The sequence below is a fragment of the Dromiciops gliroides genome, chromosome 2 (genome assembly GCF_019393635.1).
Source record: "Dromiciops gliroides isolate mDroGli1 chromosome 2, mDroGli1.pri, whole genome shotgun sequence".
NCBI lineage: Eukaryota > Metazoa > Chordata > Mammalia > Microbiotheria > Microbiotheriidae > Dromiciops > Dromiciops gliroides.
Genome location: NC_057862.1, coordinates 107970402 through 107990242, shown reverse-complemented (window position 1 = coordinate 107990242; position 19841 = coordinate 107970402). Strand labels below are relative to the sequence as shown.

At 37.7% G+C, this 19841-nt stretch overlaps 1 protein-coding gene across 1 annotated transcript in view; it reads left to right on the top strand.

Moving 5' to 3' along the window:
- The window catches only part of CFAP58 (cilia and flagella associated protein 58), a 119864-nt gene that overhangs the window by 57103 nt on the left and 42920 nt on the right, over window positions 1-19841 (top strand). Inside the window, exon 15 of the mRNA XM_043985746.1 lies at window positions 934-1038. Within this exon, the coding sequence (XP_043841681.1) occupies window positions 934-1038 (105 nt within the window). The remainder of the gene's footprint in view (window positions 1-933; window positions 1039-19841) is intronic.

The window sequence follows — 19841 nt, the reverse complement described above, 5'->3', positions numbered from 1 at the left end:
TGAAAAGAGTGACAAAGGAAAAGGTTTAAGATTAAAGCAAGTTTGTTATGTATGGAGCAGGCACTCCAGAGAGCACAGTGGAAGGAGTGTGAAGGTGTGTAGGAAGGAGTGTGAAGTTTGAAAGTGGAAATTTGGGAGGTTTGAAGGGGATGAGAATAAGGGAGCCATCAGTCATCGATAGAGAAGGGGATTTGAAGAATGGTAGCTGGGGGTAAAGAATAACTAGAATGGGCAGGTATGATGGATTGTGACTGTCAGTTATTGAGGAATTAGGCAGGTTATCAGTAACTTCTGCCACAGGGTGGCATCAATGTAGGGGTTTAGGCAGTGGTGTGTGGCTGGAAAAGGGGGTATGGGAAAAGACAACTGGTATGGAGTTGTAGAAGGCTAGAGAGGATGCTGGGAGCATGATCAATGATCAGCTATCAGTGAGGTTGCCACCATCACCATCATCATCACCATCTTCTAAGTGGTTCATATTATAGCCCTTGCCTTAGAAACTTGAGGGCTTGGCATAAGGTCTAGAGATCTGTTCTTGGCAGCAGGGTGATCTGGGTTCAGGTCCTGCCTCTGACACACATTGGCTTTTTGACCATGGACAAGTAAGTCACTTGATATCTGAGTGCTGTTGAACCAGATGTTCTCTATGGTCCCTTCCAGCTCTGAATATATGATCTTAGTGTAAAAGAATCTCTACTTACAACCTGACAGCTGAAAAACCAGCCAAGTAAAGGTTCATGACTGTGTCATATGAGCTTTGATGTGAATGCTATCAAAGTGGAGATACCATCCCCCTCCTTTAAAGAGACGTTCCAGACAGTATCTGGGGACCTATAATGCATCTGAACAAAACCAGTGGTATGACTTCTGTGATAGCGATGGCTGCCATTGCACCGAGGATTTTGACTGCCTTTATTCATTCCTCCCGGACAGGCCAGTGACCCCAGTACTTTTGAACTGATACAGAAGATCCACACGCTGCAGAAACGTCTCATCAGCAAGACAGAAGAGGTGGTAGAAAAGGAATTACTCCTTCAGGTAGGATTCTCATTCCCTGCCTTTTGATTTTACCGACATTCTTGGTCTAAGCACGTTCCTGCCCCTGCCGGTCTTTAGATGATGCACAGTCATTCTGGCATCTGTTGTTGGGTCCTCTGGTGATGTTGAGTGTGGCATGTGTGCTGGTGAGCAGCAGATGGCGACAGAGACTCACAGATGGAGAAGAAGCCCTGGCTGATTAATTGCTCTTTTATGCTTTACTCATTGATATCTAGAAAATTCTGGAAAACAAAGTAAAAGGCCTCATTTGTTTGGTTGTGCTGTGGAGATGGTTTTCTAGATCCATCTAGTTTTCTTTGGTAGGCTCTTGTGAATCTGTTCCCACCTTCAGAGTTTTAGGGCTGTCTTTCCCACCACCATTTTAGTTTGGATAACAAAATATCATTGAGCTGATTTGGCTTTAGACCTCAGAATCTTCCCAGTGAAATAGAGCAAATGAAAAATGACTAGGGTAGGTAGGGTGGAGAAAATCATCTCTAGGTCTTTGGCTTGGTGAGTATGATTCTCTTCTAGAGATCAGGGCAAATACCAAGACCTCTATCCGCCAACTATCTGTACATCAAGCAAGAATGAACTTGGATATTTTTGTTTTATGCAAATGGACATTTTTGTTTTATCCCCAGAATGATGTAAGCAGCTTCAGGCTGTCCTACATGGTCTATGAGGCTGTTTCCCCCCCCTCTCTGGAATTGGTCTTTGCGGAACAACAAGGGTAGGGAATGAACGATATCTCTCATAGCTACTGGTAGAAATCAGGAAAAAAAGATATACCAAGACATTGGTATAAGCATCCAGAGTCACGTGTGTTAATTTATCGACCAGAAATGTCAGAAGGAATCCATATGAAGAACATAAAATATAAGCCAGAATTATCCCTGACCTCTGGCCTGGGCTCTCTGTTATCTCAAGTAAGTTGGTGCCTGAGAGTAAACTTAGACCATTTTCTACTAAGTGAAATGGAATATGGTCTTGACCACTACTCTGAGTTTTATAGGCATTCCTAAAGCATCCTGTGGTCTTTAACAGTGGCAGAGAAAAGGACAGAATTGAGAAAAGAGGAACCTTGGATGCCTTTATTCAAATCAGCTAATCCTCAAATAATATGTTCATCAAGTCAGTCTATCCTCTGGACAGGTTGACCTGCTTTGTAGCTGACTTGTATGTCCCAGAAAGCCGCTTGTGTCACTCTTAGACAAAAAAATATCCAGGTGTTTCACTGGATTTGAAATTTTTCCAATTCTGATGGTTACATTAAATGCTAAAAAAGTGCTCTGCACCTAACAGAAAATGCTGTAATTAGAAATGATGTGCTTGGTTGAATTGTGGATTGCATAAAAATTCTTTTAAAAAAGAACGGTTAATATTTTGCTTTCATGGGAAGGGGTTATAAGGAAATAAACAGGCCCCTTCCCCTTTTAGCTGCACTTACAGTGGGAGAACAAGCTGTGTTCACACTGATATAGTAACTTCCTTCATGGTGATTGGTTAGATTCAGCTAGAGGGTAATGGATGAGCTTCTAAGGGGTTTGGAGGAGGATTCGGGTCCTAATGTCTTTATGTTTTGTTATTAATGTCAGTCTTTGCAGTGGTCGACAATTTACAGGAGGCTGAGATACACTTTTAATTCTAATGCCTGCAGCTTTTTGTTGTGTGTATGTGTGAGTCCATTAAGGTACCTGGACATTCTCTGAGTTCTTTGTTCAAGGATGGGTTTGAGAAAGGTGCTTCAGTACTGATTGAAAGGTGCATTAATAAGGAACTGGAGAGAATGGAGAGAATCTCTTGCCCGAGTCAGAATATACACAGTGAATGGGGAGACTTCCCCAATAATTCTTTGTTCCTCTTCTAATAAAAAGGCATAATCACAGCACCTTGCAGTTGGAAATGACCTCATGTGTCAATTAGTCCAACTTGTACCCAAACAGGAATCTCTACTATAACATACTGAAAAGTGATAATATAAAACCTTTGCTTAAAGACCTCTATGAGGTTGGGGCAGGAGGTGGGAGATGACCTGTTCCACTTTGGGGCAGCTACAATTTCCAGGAAGCCTAAATCTTCTCCTCTGCAATTTCCTTCTTTTGTTCTGAGTTCTATTCTCTGGGGCTAAACAGAAGGAAAAACAATCTAATCCCTCTTCCAGGGGAGATCCCTTCAAATAACTGAAGCCAGTTCTTATGTTCTCCCTAAGATGTCTTTCCTCCAATTTCAACATCCCTACTTCCTTTAGCCCATCCTGGACATGATCTCCAAGCCCCTCTCTGGACAATCTCTACCTAAATGGGGACCCTAGAACTGAACACAAGCTTGCAGAAGTGATTTGACCAGCAAAGAGTTTGGCGGGGTCCATCAGTTCTTTGGTCCTGGATACCGTGCTTCTCTAAATATGGACTAAGATTGCAGTATCTCATTTGGCCACTGTTTAACATGAAGGGGAGCATGGTGCAGTGCAATCTCACACAGTTGACTTGTTTTAAGATTGCAAACCACTAAAACTCTCATTTTTTTATATAATCTGCAGTCTAGTCATACCTTCTCTATCTTGTGAGGATGGAGACTTTATGTTTCTCTTATTCAATTTCATCATATTAGATTCAGCCCAACATACTGACCAACTGATATCTTTTTGGATCCTGACTCTGCCCTCCCATGTGCTAACTATTTTCTCTAGCTTTGCCATCTAGATCTTTATCCAAGCCCTTTATAAAAACAGTTAAACAGCACAGATCCTTGGGGAACTTTATTAGAGACCATTTTCCAATAACCATAGGTGATTATTCTTTGGTTCTAGACTTTCAACCAATTCTAAATTCACCCAGCCCACTAGAATAGCATGAGTAACTTTGTCAGATTATTTTTTTGTTGTCGTTTTTGGATTTTTTTGGAGGCAATGAGGGTTAAGTGACTTGCCTAGGGTAACACAGCTAGTGTCCAGTGTCTGAAGGTAGATTTGAACTCGGGTCCTCCTGAATCCAGGGCTGGTACTTTATTCACTGCGTCACCTAGCTACCCCCTTGTTGATACTGTGTATAATGTTCAGATTCTTAAAATCTGGGTATACTAATGATAACATATATCATTCTCTTCTACTGTTATAACCCTGACAAAAAGGAAAAACTCAGATTATGGTATTAATCATTCAGAATGAAGCCATTCTGGCTGGCTCTTGGTAATCATGGGTTCCTTTTCTAGATGTTCTTGGTTTTGGTGGGCATTCCCATTTCCAGAAAGCCCTCTATTTCTAGATTCCTTTGCATTTTGTGTCATAGTCCAAAATTCAGTCCCAGGTGACTCAATGTCTTTTTTTTATTGAAATTATCTTTCAAAAAAATTTATTTTGATAAAAACCAACACATATGAGAGTTTTCATATGCAAAGAATAGGAAAAGAGGCTTTTATGTGAAACTTGTCTACTGCTTGTCTACAAAAATTACATATGTAGCTATATATGTATACACATATGAATATATATATATATATATACACATATATGTCTGTGTCTAAATATGACATGGCAGTACAACACTACCCTAATTGTTTGTGTCCCCTTCTGGATTTTGTTCTTTGTATTTTTAAATGTTTCATTGACATTTTTCTCTTTTTCTTCATTTCTTTATATCATCACTATCTCTCTAATTCCCATCACAAATTTTCCCTACCCCTCCTAATAAGAATCCTCTCTTGTAACATATAAATATAGTGAAACAAAGCAAATTCACAAATTGGTCATTTCTGAAGACATGTTCATATTCTGTTCCTACAGTCTACCACCTCTCTTCCATTTGATGGAAAGAAGCACATTTCATTATTGGTTTTCCCAAACTGTGACTACTCATTGCATTGATCAGAGTTCTTAAGTTCTTCCAAGTTATTTTTCTTTATTGTACTCATTATTTAAGTTGTTCTTCTGGCTTTACACACTTCACTTTGTATCAGTTCATGCTATTCTTTCTAGTTTTCTTTAAGTCCATCTTTTTCTTTATTTCTTAAAGAGCAATAATATTTCATTATGTTCATGTGCCATAACTTGTTCAGCCATACCTCAGTGGATGAGTATCTATTTTGTTTTCAATTTTCCTACATCAAAAGTGCTGCTATGAGTATTTTTCTATATATGTGTTCCTTCCCACTGTCTTTGATCTCTTTGGGGTATATGTCTAGTCATGATATCACTGGGTTAAGTTTAGTGACTCTTGGGTTATACAGAACTTTTGGGGTATACAGAACAGTTCTGCTTTTCAGAACTGATGGACCAATCCACAACTTCAAGTACATTAGTGTGCCTGTCCTCCTATAACCCCTCTAGTAATTGTTACTTTCTCTTTTCTTTGCCAATCCAATGGGTGTGAGATAGAACTTCAGAACTGTTTTAATTTGAATTTCTCTTATTATTGGTGACTTGACTATTTTCATATGATTATTAATACTTTTTTTGAGGACTTATGTTCACTTTCTTTGACCATTTTTTATTGAGGGAATGTCTCTTGTACTTTTATAATTGTATTGATTTCCTATATACTTTGATACCAGATCTTTAACAGAGAAATTTGTCACAATTTTTCTCCCTAGTTCACGGTTTCCTTTCTAATTCTAACTACATCTATTTTGTTTGTGGTAAAACTTTTCGGTTTTACATAATCAAAATTATCTATTTTATCTTTTAAAGTCATTTGTGTCCTCCCCTCATTTTATGAACTCTCCCTTTATTCATAATTGTGAAAGGCATATTTCCCTCTTTTCCTTAATTTGATTATGATATGTCCTTTTATATCTAGGCCACATATACATTTGGAGCTCATGTGATATGTGGTATGAGATTTTGATCTAAATTGGTCCAAGCTTAATTCTCCCAAACTGCTTTCCATTTTCCCAGAAAAAATCATATAATCAGTCCCTACACCAGTAGTTAGTGTTCTTAGTTTTAGAGCATAATTAGAGCTATGCTTAATTGCTTCTGGATCTTGTAAATCTAATTTGTTCCATTAATTAATTTTCTATTTTTAAACCAATAGCATTTTTTAGTGATTGTTTCTTGTAGTTTAGTCTGAATCATCATTGTCATCATCATTTATGTAGCAGTAACAAGTTTGCAAAGCACTTTTACAAATATTATCTCCTTTAGCCTCACAAAAAGTCTGGGAGGTAGGTGCTATTATTGTCCTCATTTTACGGATGAGGAAACTGAGGCAGACCGAAGTTAAGTGACTTGTCTAGGATCACACAGGAAGTGAGTGTCTGAGGTCAGATTTGAACTTAGGTCTTCTTGACTATAAGTCTAGTGCTCAGATTTGGTATTGGTAGGCTTCCCTTCCTTCCAATTTTTTCAGGATCTCCCTTGAGATGCTTGGCCTTTTGTTTTTATAGAAATTTTTTTTTATTATTCTTTCTAGTTCTATAGGGTGATCCATTATTTGTTTGGCATGGCACTGAGTTATATTAATTTAGGTAGTATATTGTCATTTTTATTATATTGACATGGATTAAACATGTGCTATTATATCTCTCCAATTATTTGTCTTTATTTCCATATATTTTGTATTTGTACCCATATAGTTCCTGTTTGTCTTGGTAAGGAGGCTTCTTTTCTGGATATTTTATATATTTGATAGATACTCTCAATATAATTTTTAAAAAATCCTTTCTACTGGATTTTGTTAGCAATTTACCAAAAGGCTGATGATTTTTGTGCATCTGTTTTATATCTTGTTACTTTACTGGTTATTATTTTAATTAATTTTAGGTGAATCTATAGTACCATGTAAATCATCATGTCATCTTTAAAAAGCAATAATTTGTGTGTATTTTTTTTTGCTTATACTTAGTCCATCAATTTCCTTTGCCATGTTCCTGTAGTAGCATTTCTAAAATTGTATCAGTAAGAGTTGTGACATTGACATCCTTGCTTTACCCATGATCTTACTGCAATGGTCTCTAGTGTTTCTCTATTATAGATAGTGCTAGCTCTGGGTTTCATATAAATACTATTTACCATATTCAGGAAAATTCTATTTATGCTTTTAAAATATTTTTAAACATAAATGGGTATTTTATTTTGTCAAAAGCTTTTCCTCCATCTATTGCTATAATCATTAATTTTTAAAATTATAAATATGGTCAATTATATTGTTTTCCTAATATTGGACCAATGCGATCATTGAGCTAGCCCTGTCCTGCTCTGGCTCTGAAAATACCTATACATGCACTGCCCTGCCCTGTCTTACTGCTTAGTGACTTATTGAGCGCTGGCCCTGTCCCCAGCTACTACTCTGAGAGGCCAGGAAAGAGCCCCCAGAGACTTCAGGGTGGTCTAACTTCTAGTCCTGTGGCCCAATTCCTTCTCAAAGAGCCCACGGCCTCAGGCCCCTTTTATTTGGGCTTGCATCAGGGTTCCCTGGCATTTCTGTGTTCAGAGTGCCTCTTTTTACTGGAGCTTACTTATTTTCTGTTCTCTCTTCTTTCCACTGCAACAAAAGAAAAAATATCACCTCTGAGCACCCATAGGTTTCTGGTAGTAGTCCTGGACTGGAAGGAGGAGTTTACTGGCATTTTCTAGTCTTCTTGATCATTATTTCATCTGGTGCTTTTTTTGGTCGTTGCCGTAGGCATCTTTAGGTGGTAGGCATCTTTAGGACCTTTCATTTTGCCTTTTTAAGTAGAAACCCCAGAATCTATTTCTATTGACTTTTAAAAGCACATAGGTCTCAGACACAAAAGGTTTTCTGGATGTCAGGATCATATCCAAAGTATGTCTGTCCCTGCCTTTTTCTCATTATTCTAATAATTTTGCTAAAGAATCCTTCAATTTGTATAATTTATAAAAGCTGAGGATCCAGGAAATGATGTGATATTTAATCAGTACCATGCACAAATAGTGCTATGGCATTATAGAACAGTTAATGCAAAATAAGAGCTCCTTTTTATAGTGGAAATAATACTAGACTGAGAGTTAGGAGACCTAGGTTCTAGTCATACCTCTGCCACCAATCTGTTTGATCTTGGGCAAGTCACTTCTCTTGGTTTTAGTTTCTTCATCTGTAAAAAGGGGTTGTACAAGATAATCTCTATTCTTACTTCCAGTCTTTTCTATGTTTCCAAGAGATAAATTTCTAGTCCCTTTAGAGAGCCAGGAGATTGGAAAGTTCTTTATTCAATTGCATGAAGGTTTGGGGAAGAAATGATTAAAACTATTTAGTCTTATTTAGCTAATTCTCAATAATTTTTTCTTTAATTTTGATGATCCTGTGAAGATCTGAACAAAAAGATTACATTGAAAAGGGAAGAATAGACATGCAGAAGGCAGGATGAAGATGGCAAACTGGGGAGATAAATGAATGGGGTTAGATACTGAAAAGGTTGAAAGTCAAGATGGTATCAACTTATCTAATGTTCTGTAGAAATTATGTGTTTAGTGAATTGAATACATGTGTGTGTATACACACACACACACACACATAATTGTATATATGCACGTATATATTTCTAACATCTCTTTTGCTTTAATTTTCCTTTACAAAGTACTCCTGAAGTGGAAATATCTGCCCAGCAAAGGAAATCTGTGATAAACTGAATGGAATATCCTGTATTTCTGATATCAAGGCTATAGAAATCAGTGTTATAAAAAGAGGTTTAATGTAGACGTCACAATGACTTGCAAACATCAGTCCCTCTTCTTAGCCTTCTTTACTAAGTTCCATTTTGGTTGATGTGACCCATTTTGTCAGTACAGCTCTAGAAAAATGTCAATACCTTTGTCTCGGAAGAGTTGCTTTCCTTGATCCAGTCATATACCATTTAAACCTCCTTGGCTTCTAGGTTTACTTCCTGAACCTGGGTTTTTAATTCTATTATGATGCCACAAAACATCTAAAGGAAGACTGCTAAAAGATGAAATTATGGTGATAGATTTAACTTACTTGTTAGCCACATAGGTCATCTTTAGGTCTTTTGGGAAAGAAGAGGCCAGAATGAACAAATGTGAAAGATCATTTCTCTTAAGATGTTATTGACAGTGATAAACAAGCAGTGACAACAAAGGCTATGCATTTTAGGGAGTTATTTTTGTGGGGAAGTTAACTGTATAATGAATAGTGACGTATTGAAAATTCATAAAGTAATCAAACTACCTTGCTGCGTTCTGATTAGCACTGCTTTAGGACATTGTCACATTATATAGCAGGCTTTCCCTGTCACATTGCCTGGGGGCTTGGGAAATGGGGACAGCCCATGGATAGATACATACATAAATGGCTAAATGAACCAAAGGGGCTCCTTATTTGTTAGTATCTCATTCTGGCATTTCCAAGGTGAACTTTCTCTCTAATTTAATTTTATGACTGAGTAGGTTAAGGTCTGCTTTATTTAGCTGTAAAATGTCTTGAATTAGGCAAGAGTTTGAATTGATCTGCAGTGCATAGGAGCTTATACAGGGGGGACGTACAATATCTAATGACTTTCAAATCATTAACAGTATTTTCTTATCTTTTGGTATCCTTCAATTAGCTCTATTACTTTGACTTTAGTTACATTTACAATAGCTAAATGTAAATTTTTTCCTTTCCATCTCAAAGGATTTCTCTACTGCTTCCAATATAACTCCTGGTAGCTAGTAATTTGCCAGGGCATTTGAGATTTGGGGGCTCATAGCATTTCAGGTAATGGAAGAATGAGGCAAAGGTAGGCATAGACTCTATAGAATGTTATAGGGAAGAAGGAGTGCATCTAGATTTAGGAGCTTTGGATCTACATAGCAGGATACAAAAATCAACATTGTGGATAGACGCATGAAAAGCCTCAAATCTGGCATCAACGAATTCCTAAAACGATTTGTTGACTATGAATGGAGATATGGACTTGACCCTGCAGAGATGCCAACATTCATATGACTATATTAAAAATAATTGTCCCATTATTAAGAAACTGTACCAATGTTTGGAAGAAATAGCTCCAAGATTTTGCCCCCCCTTTTTTTGGTATGACTTCTGCAAACATCATAATTCTTGCTTCCTCTATTAGCAGTTAACTAACAAATCTCAGGCCCCAAAGCTGTGCTGAAATCATTAATGATATGTATTAGAAAGACTTTGGGCCACAAGAAGACACAGTGGAAATTAAAACTGTTAAACAAAAATCAGCAAAGTTAATTTTTCTATTTCAAAATGTGAGGTGAAGAACACAATTTTGCTATTCAGAAAAAGCACTAGGTGAGAGTGGGAAGTCCCTTCTTGTGGGGTAACACTGTTCTTATAACTGAGGGTTTAGCATGGTGAACCCAATTAAAAAGGGTTCTGTTTTCACCCTCTTTCTGGTGGATGAGCTTCTCTTCTATTTTGAGTTCTTTCTCCTTTTCTGCTGAGACTGCACTAGGAATTTTCTTAGTACCATAGTTCTGTTAAGGGCTAAAATTCTGGCTAAACTGTCTAAAATATCTAATGAGTGGTCGTCAATAAATTATAAGCTTTAGCAAGAGTTAGACTTTTAAGCATTTATTAAGGAGAATAAGAATTTGGTAAAGAGAGAGAGGCCTAGATTCCTATCTATTAAAGGGAGAGCACATTTCTAGATCCGCTCTCCACCAGAGTCCAAAGGAAAGAGCATGAGACCGAGAGCGAGCGCCAGTCTCTTCCTTCCTCCTCCCACTAGCCCGCGTCACTTCCTGACGCCAAAGAAGAGACTCCTGGTCTTGCCCTCAAAGACCTTCGCTTCATGGGTGGAACTCTTCTACAGTAAATCTCCAGCAGGTGGCGTCATTCCAATCGTTACAGTTCCACTCAGCCTGTTCTCCAGGGTGAAGAGAAACATTGAAGCCGAAAACTAGAGATAGCCATAAAAAAGTGATAAGTATGTTTGCATGCTGATTGATGTACTATATTCAATTAAATAATCCTTGAGTGCTTACCCTATGCCCTGTCTAGATCTTTTGGGGGTTGCAAGGATGGATGATGGGATTATAGATTTAGAGCTGGCAGACATCCTAAAGATCCCTCCTGTTCAACCCCCTCAATTTACAGATGAGGAACACGAGGCCCAACTTCATACAGGCACTAAGTAACAGAGTCAGGATTTGAACTCTGATCCTCTGACAGCAAACCTAGTCCTATTTCTACCCTTCTGTGCTACCTCTTGAAGATAAAAGAGTCATTGCCTTCAAGGAATTAATTTTGGTAGAGATTATGAGTTGGAAAATAACTATAATATAGGCTAGAGCATGATAAGTGCCAGAAGATATAATATATACATGTATATTTATGCACATATATTTGTGTTTATGTGCATAAATGTGAATATGATGGCTACAGCCAATTCCTCTATTTCCTTTCCTCTCTGTTACTCTTTTCTTAACTCTCTGCAGTCTGGTTTCTGACATCATTCAGGTGTAACTATTCCCTCCAAAATTACCAATGATCTCTTTTTAAAAATTTTTTAAAAACTTATTTATTTTTTTTGGTGGGGCAGTGAGGGTTAAATGACTTCCCCAGTGTCACACAGCTAGTAACTGTCAAGTGTCTGAGGTAGAATTTGAACTCTGGTCCTCCTGACTCCAGGGCTGGTGCCCTGCCCCCACGATCTCTTAATTGACAAATCTAACAGCTTTTTCTCAATCCTTATCCTCCTTGACCTCTCTGAAATCTTTTACACTGTCAACCACTCTTTGCTCCATGACACTTTTCTTTTTTTTTTAAACAATAAACATTTTTATTTAAAGTTTTGAGTTCCAAATTTTATCCTTTCTTCCCTTCTTCCCCTCCCCCCTCCCTGAGGCAGTAAGCAATCAGATATGTTATACATGTGCAATTATGTAAAAATTACCATATTAGTAATTTTGTATAAGAAAACTTGAATAAAAGAAAAAAATGAAAGAAAAGTAAAAAATGGCATGCTTCAGTCTGTGTTCCATCAATATCAGTTCTTTCTTTCAAGGTGGATAGTATGCTTCATTATTAGTCCTCTGGGATTATCTTGGTCATTGTATTTCTGAGAATAGTCAAGTCATTCGCAGTTCTTCATCAAACAATATTGCTGTCACTGTGCACAACCTTCTCCTGGTTCTGCTCACTTCACAATACATCAGTTCATATAAGTCTTTCCAGGCCTTTCTGAAATCAATCTGCTCATCATTCCTTATAGCATAATAATATTCCATTACAATCATATACCACAGCTTGTTTAGCCTGTGATGTTTAAAATCTAAAGTGTGGTCACCTTAAATCAGAAGCTTCAGCTCCAGTCTAGCCTAGAGTTCCAGCCTGGTTGGGTTCTTCCTGAAGTCCACGAGCCTGCTTTAATCAGGAACACCCTTTTTGCAAGCTGTTTGTGGAAGCTTTTTTATACATCTGGAACAGAGGCGGTCCTTACACCCTGCTTCAAGGTGATTGGTTGGCATCATCCAAATCCATTGTCTTTGAAGGTGTTCTCAAGTTGAGTTCACAGTCTAGTTTCTGAGAACAATACCTTCTTAAGGGATAGCCAGGTGTGATTACAATCCAATTAACTTGAAGTAGGCTTAATCAGCAGTCAATCACTCTCACTTGATTCAATCAGTATAGATTAATCTACAGGTGGGTCTTTGAGTATCTGCTAAAATCCCATTATTTCATCACAAGCCATTCCCCAATTGATAGGCATTCCTTTGATTTCCAATTTTTAGTCACCATAAAAAGAGCTGCTATAAATATTTTTGTAGAAATAGGTCTTTTTCTCTTTTTGGGGGATGTCTTTTTGGGATATAAACTTAACAGTGGTATTGCTAGATCAAAGGGTATGTACAGTTCTATAGCCCTTTGGGTCTAGTTCCAAATTGCTCTCCAGAACGATTGGATCCATTCACAACTCCACCAACAATGACTTGGCATCCCAGTTTTCCCACATCCCCTACAACATTCAATATTTTCCTTTTTTGTTGTATTTTCCACTCTGATAGGTGTGAAGTGATATCTCAGAGTTGGTTTTTATTTGCATTTCTCTGATCAATAGTGATTTAGAGCTTTTTTTCAAATGACTATAGATAGCTTTGATTTTTTTGCCTGATACTCTTCTCTTTAAATTTTCATGATATTACTCTCTCCTGCTTCTCTTCTTACTTCTCTTTTTTATTCTTCTGGATTTTCATCAAGGTCATACCCATTGATTATGGGTGTCCTCCTAACGTGTTGTTGGTAGAATTGCAAACTGATCCAGCCATTCTGGAGAGCAGTTTGGAACTATGCCCAAAGGGCTAGAAAACTGTGAATAGTCTTTGATCCAGCAGTACCACTACTAGGTCTGTAGCCTAAAGAGATAAAAAAGATGGGAGGGAAAGAACCTATTTTGTACAAAATATTTTATAGCAGCTCTTTTTGTGGTGGCTAAGAACTGGAAATTAAGGGAATGACCATCAACTGGGGAATGGCTGAACAAGGTGTGAAATGTGATTGTGTGTGTGTGTGTGTGTGTGTGTGTGTGTGTGTGTGTGAAGCAGTTGGGGTTAAGTGACTTGCCCAGAGTCACAAAGCTAGTAAGTGTCAAATGTCTGAGGTTGGATTTGAACTCAGGTCCTCCTGAATCCAAGGCCGGTACTTTATCCACTGTGCCACCTAGCTGCCCCATGATATGTGATTGTAATGGAATATTATTTTGCTATAAGGAATGACAGGCAGGATGACTTCTGAAAAGCTTGGAAAGACTCACATGAACTGATCCAAAGTGAAGTGAGCAGAACCAGGAGAACATTGTACATAGCAACAGTAATATGGTATGATGAAGAACTATAAATGACCTAGCTATTCTCAGAAATACAATGATCCAAGACAATCCCAAAGGACTCATGTTGAAAAATGCTATCCACCTCTAGAGAAAGAACTGATATTGTCAATACAGACTGAAGCATTCTTTCTTTGTTTCTCCCTTCCTTTCTTCCCTCCTTCCTTTCATTTTCTTTCACAAAATGACTAATATGGAAATGTTTTACATGATTGCACATGTATAACCTATATTATATTGCTTACTGTTTCAGGGAGAAGTAGAATTTTGAACTCAAAACTTAAAGAAAACCCAACCAATATTAAAAACTTGTTTTTACATGTAATTGGGGAAAGATAAAATATTATTTAAAAAATCATAGATGTCCTCCAGGTCACCTCATCTTTTCTCTCTTTCTATAATTTTACTCGGAGATCTCATTAGCTCCCATGGATTCAGTTATATTTTCTTTGCTGATGGCCCTCAGATTTATTTGTCTAGTCCTGACTTTTCTTCTATCTCCAGTCTCAAATCTCCAATTACCTATTAGGCATCTCAACCTAGATATCTTGTAGATATCATAAACAATATAATCGAACTCATCTTTCATCTCAAATCATTCCCTCTTCCTAAGTTTCCTATTGCTATCAAGGTTATCCTCTCAGTCACCCAGGCTCCCATCCTAGGTGTCATCTTCAACCCCTCACTCTCACCACTCATATACAAGTAGTTGTCAAGTCTTATTAACTCTACCTTTGTAACATCTGCTATAGACATGCTCTTCTCTCCTTTGACACTGCTACTATCCTGGTTTACTCCCTCATCACCTCACACCTAGACTATTGAAATATTCTTCTGGTTGGTCTCCCTGCCTCAGGTCTCCTTCCACCTAGACCATTGTCCACTCAGCTGTCAAACTGATTTTCCTAAAGCACAAGTCTGATCATGTCACTTCCCTAATTCAATAAACTCCAATGGTTCCCTACCACTCCAGGATCAAATATAAAATTCTCTGTTTGGCTTTTAAAGCCTTTCATTAGCTGGCTTCTTTCCACCTTTCCAGTCTTCTCACACTTGACTTCCCTTCATACAATCTGTGAACCAGTGACACTTCATTCATTGCTGTCCTTTGAAGACAACACTCCATTGGCTGTCCCTCATGCCTGGAACTCTCTTGCTGCTCATTTCCATCTTCTGGTTTCCCTGGATTCCTTCAAGTCTCAGCTAAAGTCTGTTCTTCTGCAAGAAACCTTTCCCAGTCCTCCTTAAATCATAGTGCCTTCCCTCTGAGATGATCCACAATTTATCCTGCCCACATCTTGTTTTTACCTAGTTATCTGCTTGTTGCCTTCCTCATTAGACTGACCACCAGCTTCTTGGGAACAGGGACTGTATTTTGCCTTTCTTTGTATCCTCAATGCTTAGCACGATACCTGACACATAGTAGGCTCTTAATAAATGCTCGATGACTTCACCTTATCTGTTTAGCATGGCATCTTATGGATCTTCAGCAATTGCTCTTATCTCCACCAATTAAAAAGAGAAGGGCAGTACTTTCTTAGACCTTTTGGCATTGTAGAAGCATATTAAAAACTTCCTTTTTAGTTCAGCTGAAAATATTAAACAATAATATTTTTTCTAGTCTAAAACTCTTAACAGACTTTTCCCTTTAGGAAGATATATAAAAGGTCAAGAGTAAAGGCCAAGGCCCTGGGAAATAGGGATTATGGGTGGTAACCAAGCTTAGAACAAAAAGTACTTCTTATATTGCTGAGATCATTGCTTTGTTTACCAAATCGTACATGATATGACCCACCTAAGAACAGTGCCCTTTTCTCCATTATAAAAGGTTTATGATATTAATTACAAGGAGGACACAGTTTCAGTCTTTTGCTGGGGGAAGTGGTCTAGGAAGGAAAACACTAGTTTTAGAGGGAGATTAAGTGACTATTGACAAAAAAAATGACCAAAATCCACATAAAATGCTCTAAACCAAAAACTCTTAAGTATGCCGTCTTCCTTGTTCCAGATTCATCAAATTGTATAAATTCTAAATGTCTAAAAGCAACAGGTCCAAAGGTAAGAGAGGGCTCTGTTTAGCCATTTCTCTCTTTGAGCAAGAGATTTTTAGATTTAGTTTATTATTAAATTTATAATAATTTTTTGAGCAGACTTGTACCCCAAACTTGAAGTGCAGTATTAATATTTTTTTTCTTTGACAACATCTTTAAGGGGAGAGTACATTTATAGTTTTATTACATGTCCGTATTTAGGCTTTCTTTAAACTTTGCTCAGCTTCATTTAAGAGGAAGAAGATTCTCGGCTGTCCTTCTTGCATGCATGCTTAGGTATACTCTCAATTATCATGAGCTTCTTTATTTTACTTTATAGTAGCCTTTCTGTAAATGAGTTGGGGATGACTTCTCTTAAAATCAGAATTCTATGGATGTTAGAGATTTTGTTATGGAGATGGTACTTTACTTTGGTTGATTGAAGTTAAAAATAGTTTAAACTTTTCAGGGAATGATAGATAACCGAAATCCTTACAGTAATGGTAAGCCTAAATGGATCTGTGTGGACTGACCCTTTTAATTTCATCAGGAGGAGAAACTAAAAATGTTTTGAAGGGACTAAAAATATGGAAATTGGTTAAATTGCATGTTTTCTTGTTTTAATCGAAATTTAAAATAGATTTTAATTTATTTAAAATGTTTATTGTTATCTTTTTAAACATCACCTGCATATCCAATATAGTCTCCACTCTCCTCCTACCAGAGAGTCATTAAAATAAAGACTAAAAAAAGAAAAAAAGCAACAACCAAGTCAGTAAAACTAACCAACTCATCTATCAGATCCAAAATTATATGAAATATTCTCAGGTCATTTTAACTTTTCAGGAATCTAGACAACAATTGGACATTTGTCTAGTTTATGGTTTGGTGTACCCTAGTAAGCTATAGATATGGTAGACAAACAGAAGTTTTCTTTTAGATCGTAATCATCTTTAGGGCCGGTAGTCTGTCTCATTCATTTTTTTATACCTGGAAACACTGAGTACATAGAAGGTGATTAGTAAATACATTATAAGAGGGGTGATTTGCAGAGTCGCTGGTCAATCCTAAGAGTTCTCTAGTCAGTCTGAGGTGGGCCATTACTTGGAAGACACTTCCACGTAGAATCTGAGCATACCCACTGTTCATGTATGAATTGAATTTCAGAGAGCTGGATTGCCTCTTTATGACTGACTTAACTGAGAACTCACCTCTCCTTTCTGTGGTCTATAAAAGTGAGCTGGTTAGTCTCTTTTGCTCTCTTCAGTCATTTTAGGCTTTTCCCCTACTTTTTTTTTCTGGAATGCAGCAGCATGTGTGAGCAGGGGATTTTTCCTTTCCTGTCTTGCCCTGGGGTAGTTGATGATTATCTGCAGTAGGGGAGCTTTTGGAAACTCAGTCATCAAGCCTTTATTAAGTGCTTTCTGTGTGCTAGGCATTGGGAATCCTAATACAAAGAATGAACCAATCCCTATTGTCAATATGTCATTCTCATGACATTCTTCTATTTTGAACTCCCCAGGTGTGTGGCCCTGGAATCTCGCTTTCTAGCCTGAGAAGGGAAATTTCCTGAGTAGCAGTAGCAGCTTTGGCAGGTGCATCATGGGTAATCACAAGGTTGTTGTTGAGTCATTTCAGTTGTGTCTGACTCTTCATGACCCCATTAGAGGTTTTCTTGGCAAAGATACTGGAATAGTTTGCCATTTCCTTTTCCAGCTCATTTTATAGACAAGGAACTGAGGTAAACAGGGTTAAGTGACTTGCCTAGGGTCTCATAGCCATTAAGTGTCTGAAGCTGGATTTGAATTCAGGTCTTCCTGACTCTAGGGCTGGTGCTCTATTCACTGCACTACCTAGCTGTAAATTTGAAAGTTCTAGAGAGAGGATATTTCCTAATGCAGCATGCTTTTTAGATAAAGAATAAGAATATCCACTTAATTCTTGAGTAGGATATGACCTGGGGAACAAAGCCATGATTTACTGGTACAGTGTCTGACAGTATAGAAATTGTTCACCAGTCTTATAAGTATGTTCACTGGGGCAGCTAGATGGTGCAGTGGTTAAAGCACCGGCTCTGGATTCAGGAGTACCTGAGTTCAAATCCGGCCTCAGACACTTGACATTTACTAGCTGTGTGACCCTGGGCAAGTCACTTAACCTCCATTGCCTGCAAAAAAAAAATAAGTATGTTCAACTTCTAGGGGTTCTAGGGAGGAATTGTTTATGACTCTGTCTTCGTTTATAAGTTACCGTGAGTCTTTTGCATTGAGGAACTTATATGATGCGAAATTAAGGCTGTTCTATACCCTATACACATTAGTACCTTGAGGACCTGGATAGGAGCTGGGGACCCTATTAACCATATTTGAGGAAATCTAGACATAAATTGTACCATGAGCATATTTGGAAATATTCCTGGAGTACTCTAGGTGGGGGGCAATGAGTCCAAGAGACAAAATACAAAATACAAAATAACTTTCTTAAGTTCAGACCTTATTCCCCCATCCCGTCCCAGAATGGAATCTAGTCTGTGTGAATCCAGAATCTTTGGAGGTCCCCAGATCATGTAGTTGAATATGTTGAATGAGTGATAACTTCCTAAAGCTGAACTAATTAGAATGTCAACAAGGTTATCTAGTAGGTGCTCAGTAAAGCTTGGTATTTATTGGTCAGTTGATTGAAAATCAATTTTAAATCAAGGAAAGCATATTCATTTCTGTATGCTTTAAATGTTTGTTCAAGAAGCTGTAATTCCTTCCTTGTGTCAATTCCCTTCACTGACATACATCACAATCTCTTTTAGATTTAGTAGGAAGTATTGGAGAGTTGTGGGTTGCTGAAAATTTCATCATCCACTGACCAGTCTGGTGATGACTCTCTGACTTAGTTAAACTTGTCATCAGATCCCATGCAAGGGATCTGATTTCACTGGGCTCATACTCAAAGTCTTTTTAGCTTGATTGAAACTGCCAGAGCTTGCAATGACACTTGATCTAGGTTTTTTTTTAAATTAATAAAGTATTTTATTTTTTTTTCTGTTACATGTAAAGATAATTCTCAACCTTTGTTTATACAAGCTTTACAATTTCAGATTTTTCTCCCTCCCTCCCCTCCCTCCTTCCCCCCTCCCCTAGACAGCAGGTAATCTGATAAAGGTTATATATATATATATATATATATATATATATATGTGTATATATATACACACATAATAACATTAATCCTATTTCTGCATTAGTCATGTTATAAGAGAAAAAAATCAGAGCAATGATGGAAAACCTCAAAATAGAAAAAAAACAACAGCATCAAAAACAAAAGAAATAGTATGGTTCATTTAGCATCTATACTCCGCAGTTCTTTTTTTTTTTTTCCTGGATTTGGAGATCCTCTTCCATCACTAGTTCCCTGGAACTCTTCTGTGCCATTGCATTGGTGAGAAGAATATAGTCCATCACAGTAGATCAACACTCAATGTTGATGTTACTGTGTACAATGTTCTTCTAGTTCTGACCCTCCAGGTTTCTCTGAACTCCTCCTGCTCATCGTTTCTTATAGCACAATAGTATTCCATTGTATTCATATACCACAACTTGTCCAGCCATTCCCCAATTGATGGGCACCCCCTCAACTTCCAATTCTTTGCCACCACGTAAAGAGCAGCTATAAATATTTTTGTACATGTGGGTCCCTTTCCCCCTTCCATGATCTCTTTGGGAAAAAGACCCAAAAGTGGTATTGCTGGGTCAAAGGGTATGCCCAGCTTTATTGCCCTTTGGGCATAATTCCAAATTGCTCTCCAGAATGGTTGGATCAGTTCACAGCTCCACCAACAATGGATTAGTGTTCCAATTTTCCCACAGCTTCTCCAACATTTATTATTTTCCTTTTTTTGTCATTTTAGCCAATCTGATAGGTGTCAGATGGTACCTCAGAGTTGTTTTTATTTGTATCTCTCTAATCATTAGAGATTTAGAGCATTTTTTCATATGGGAATAGATAGCTTTGGTTTCTTCATCA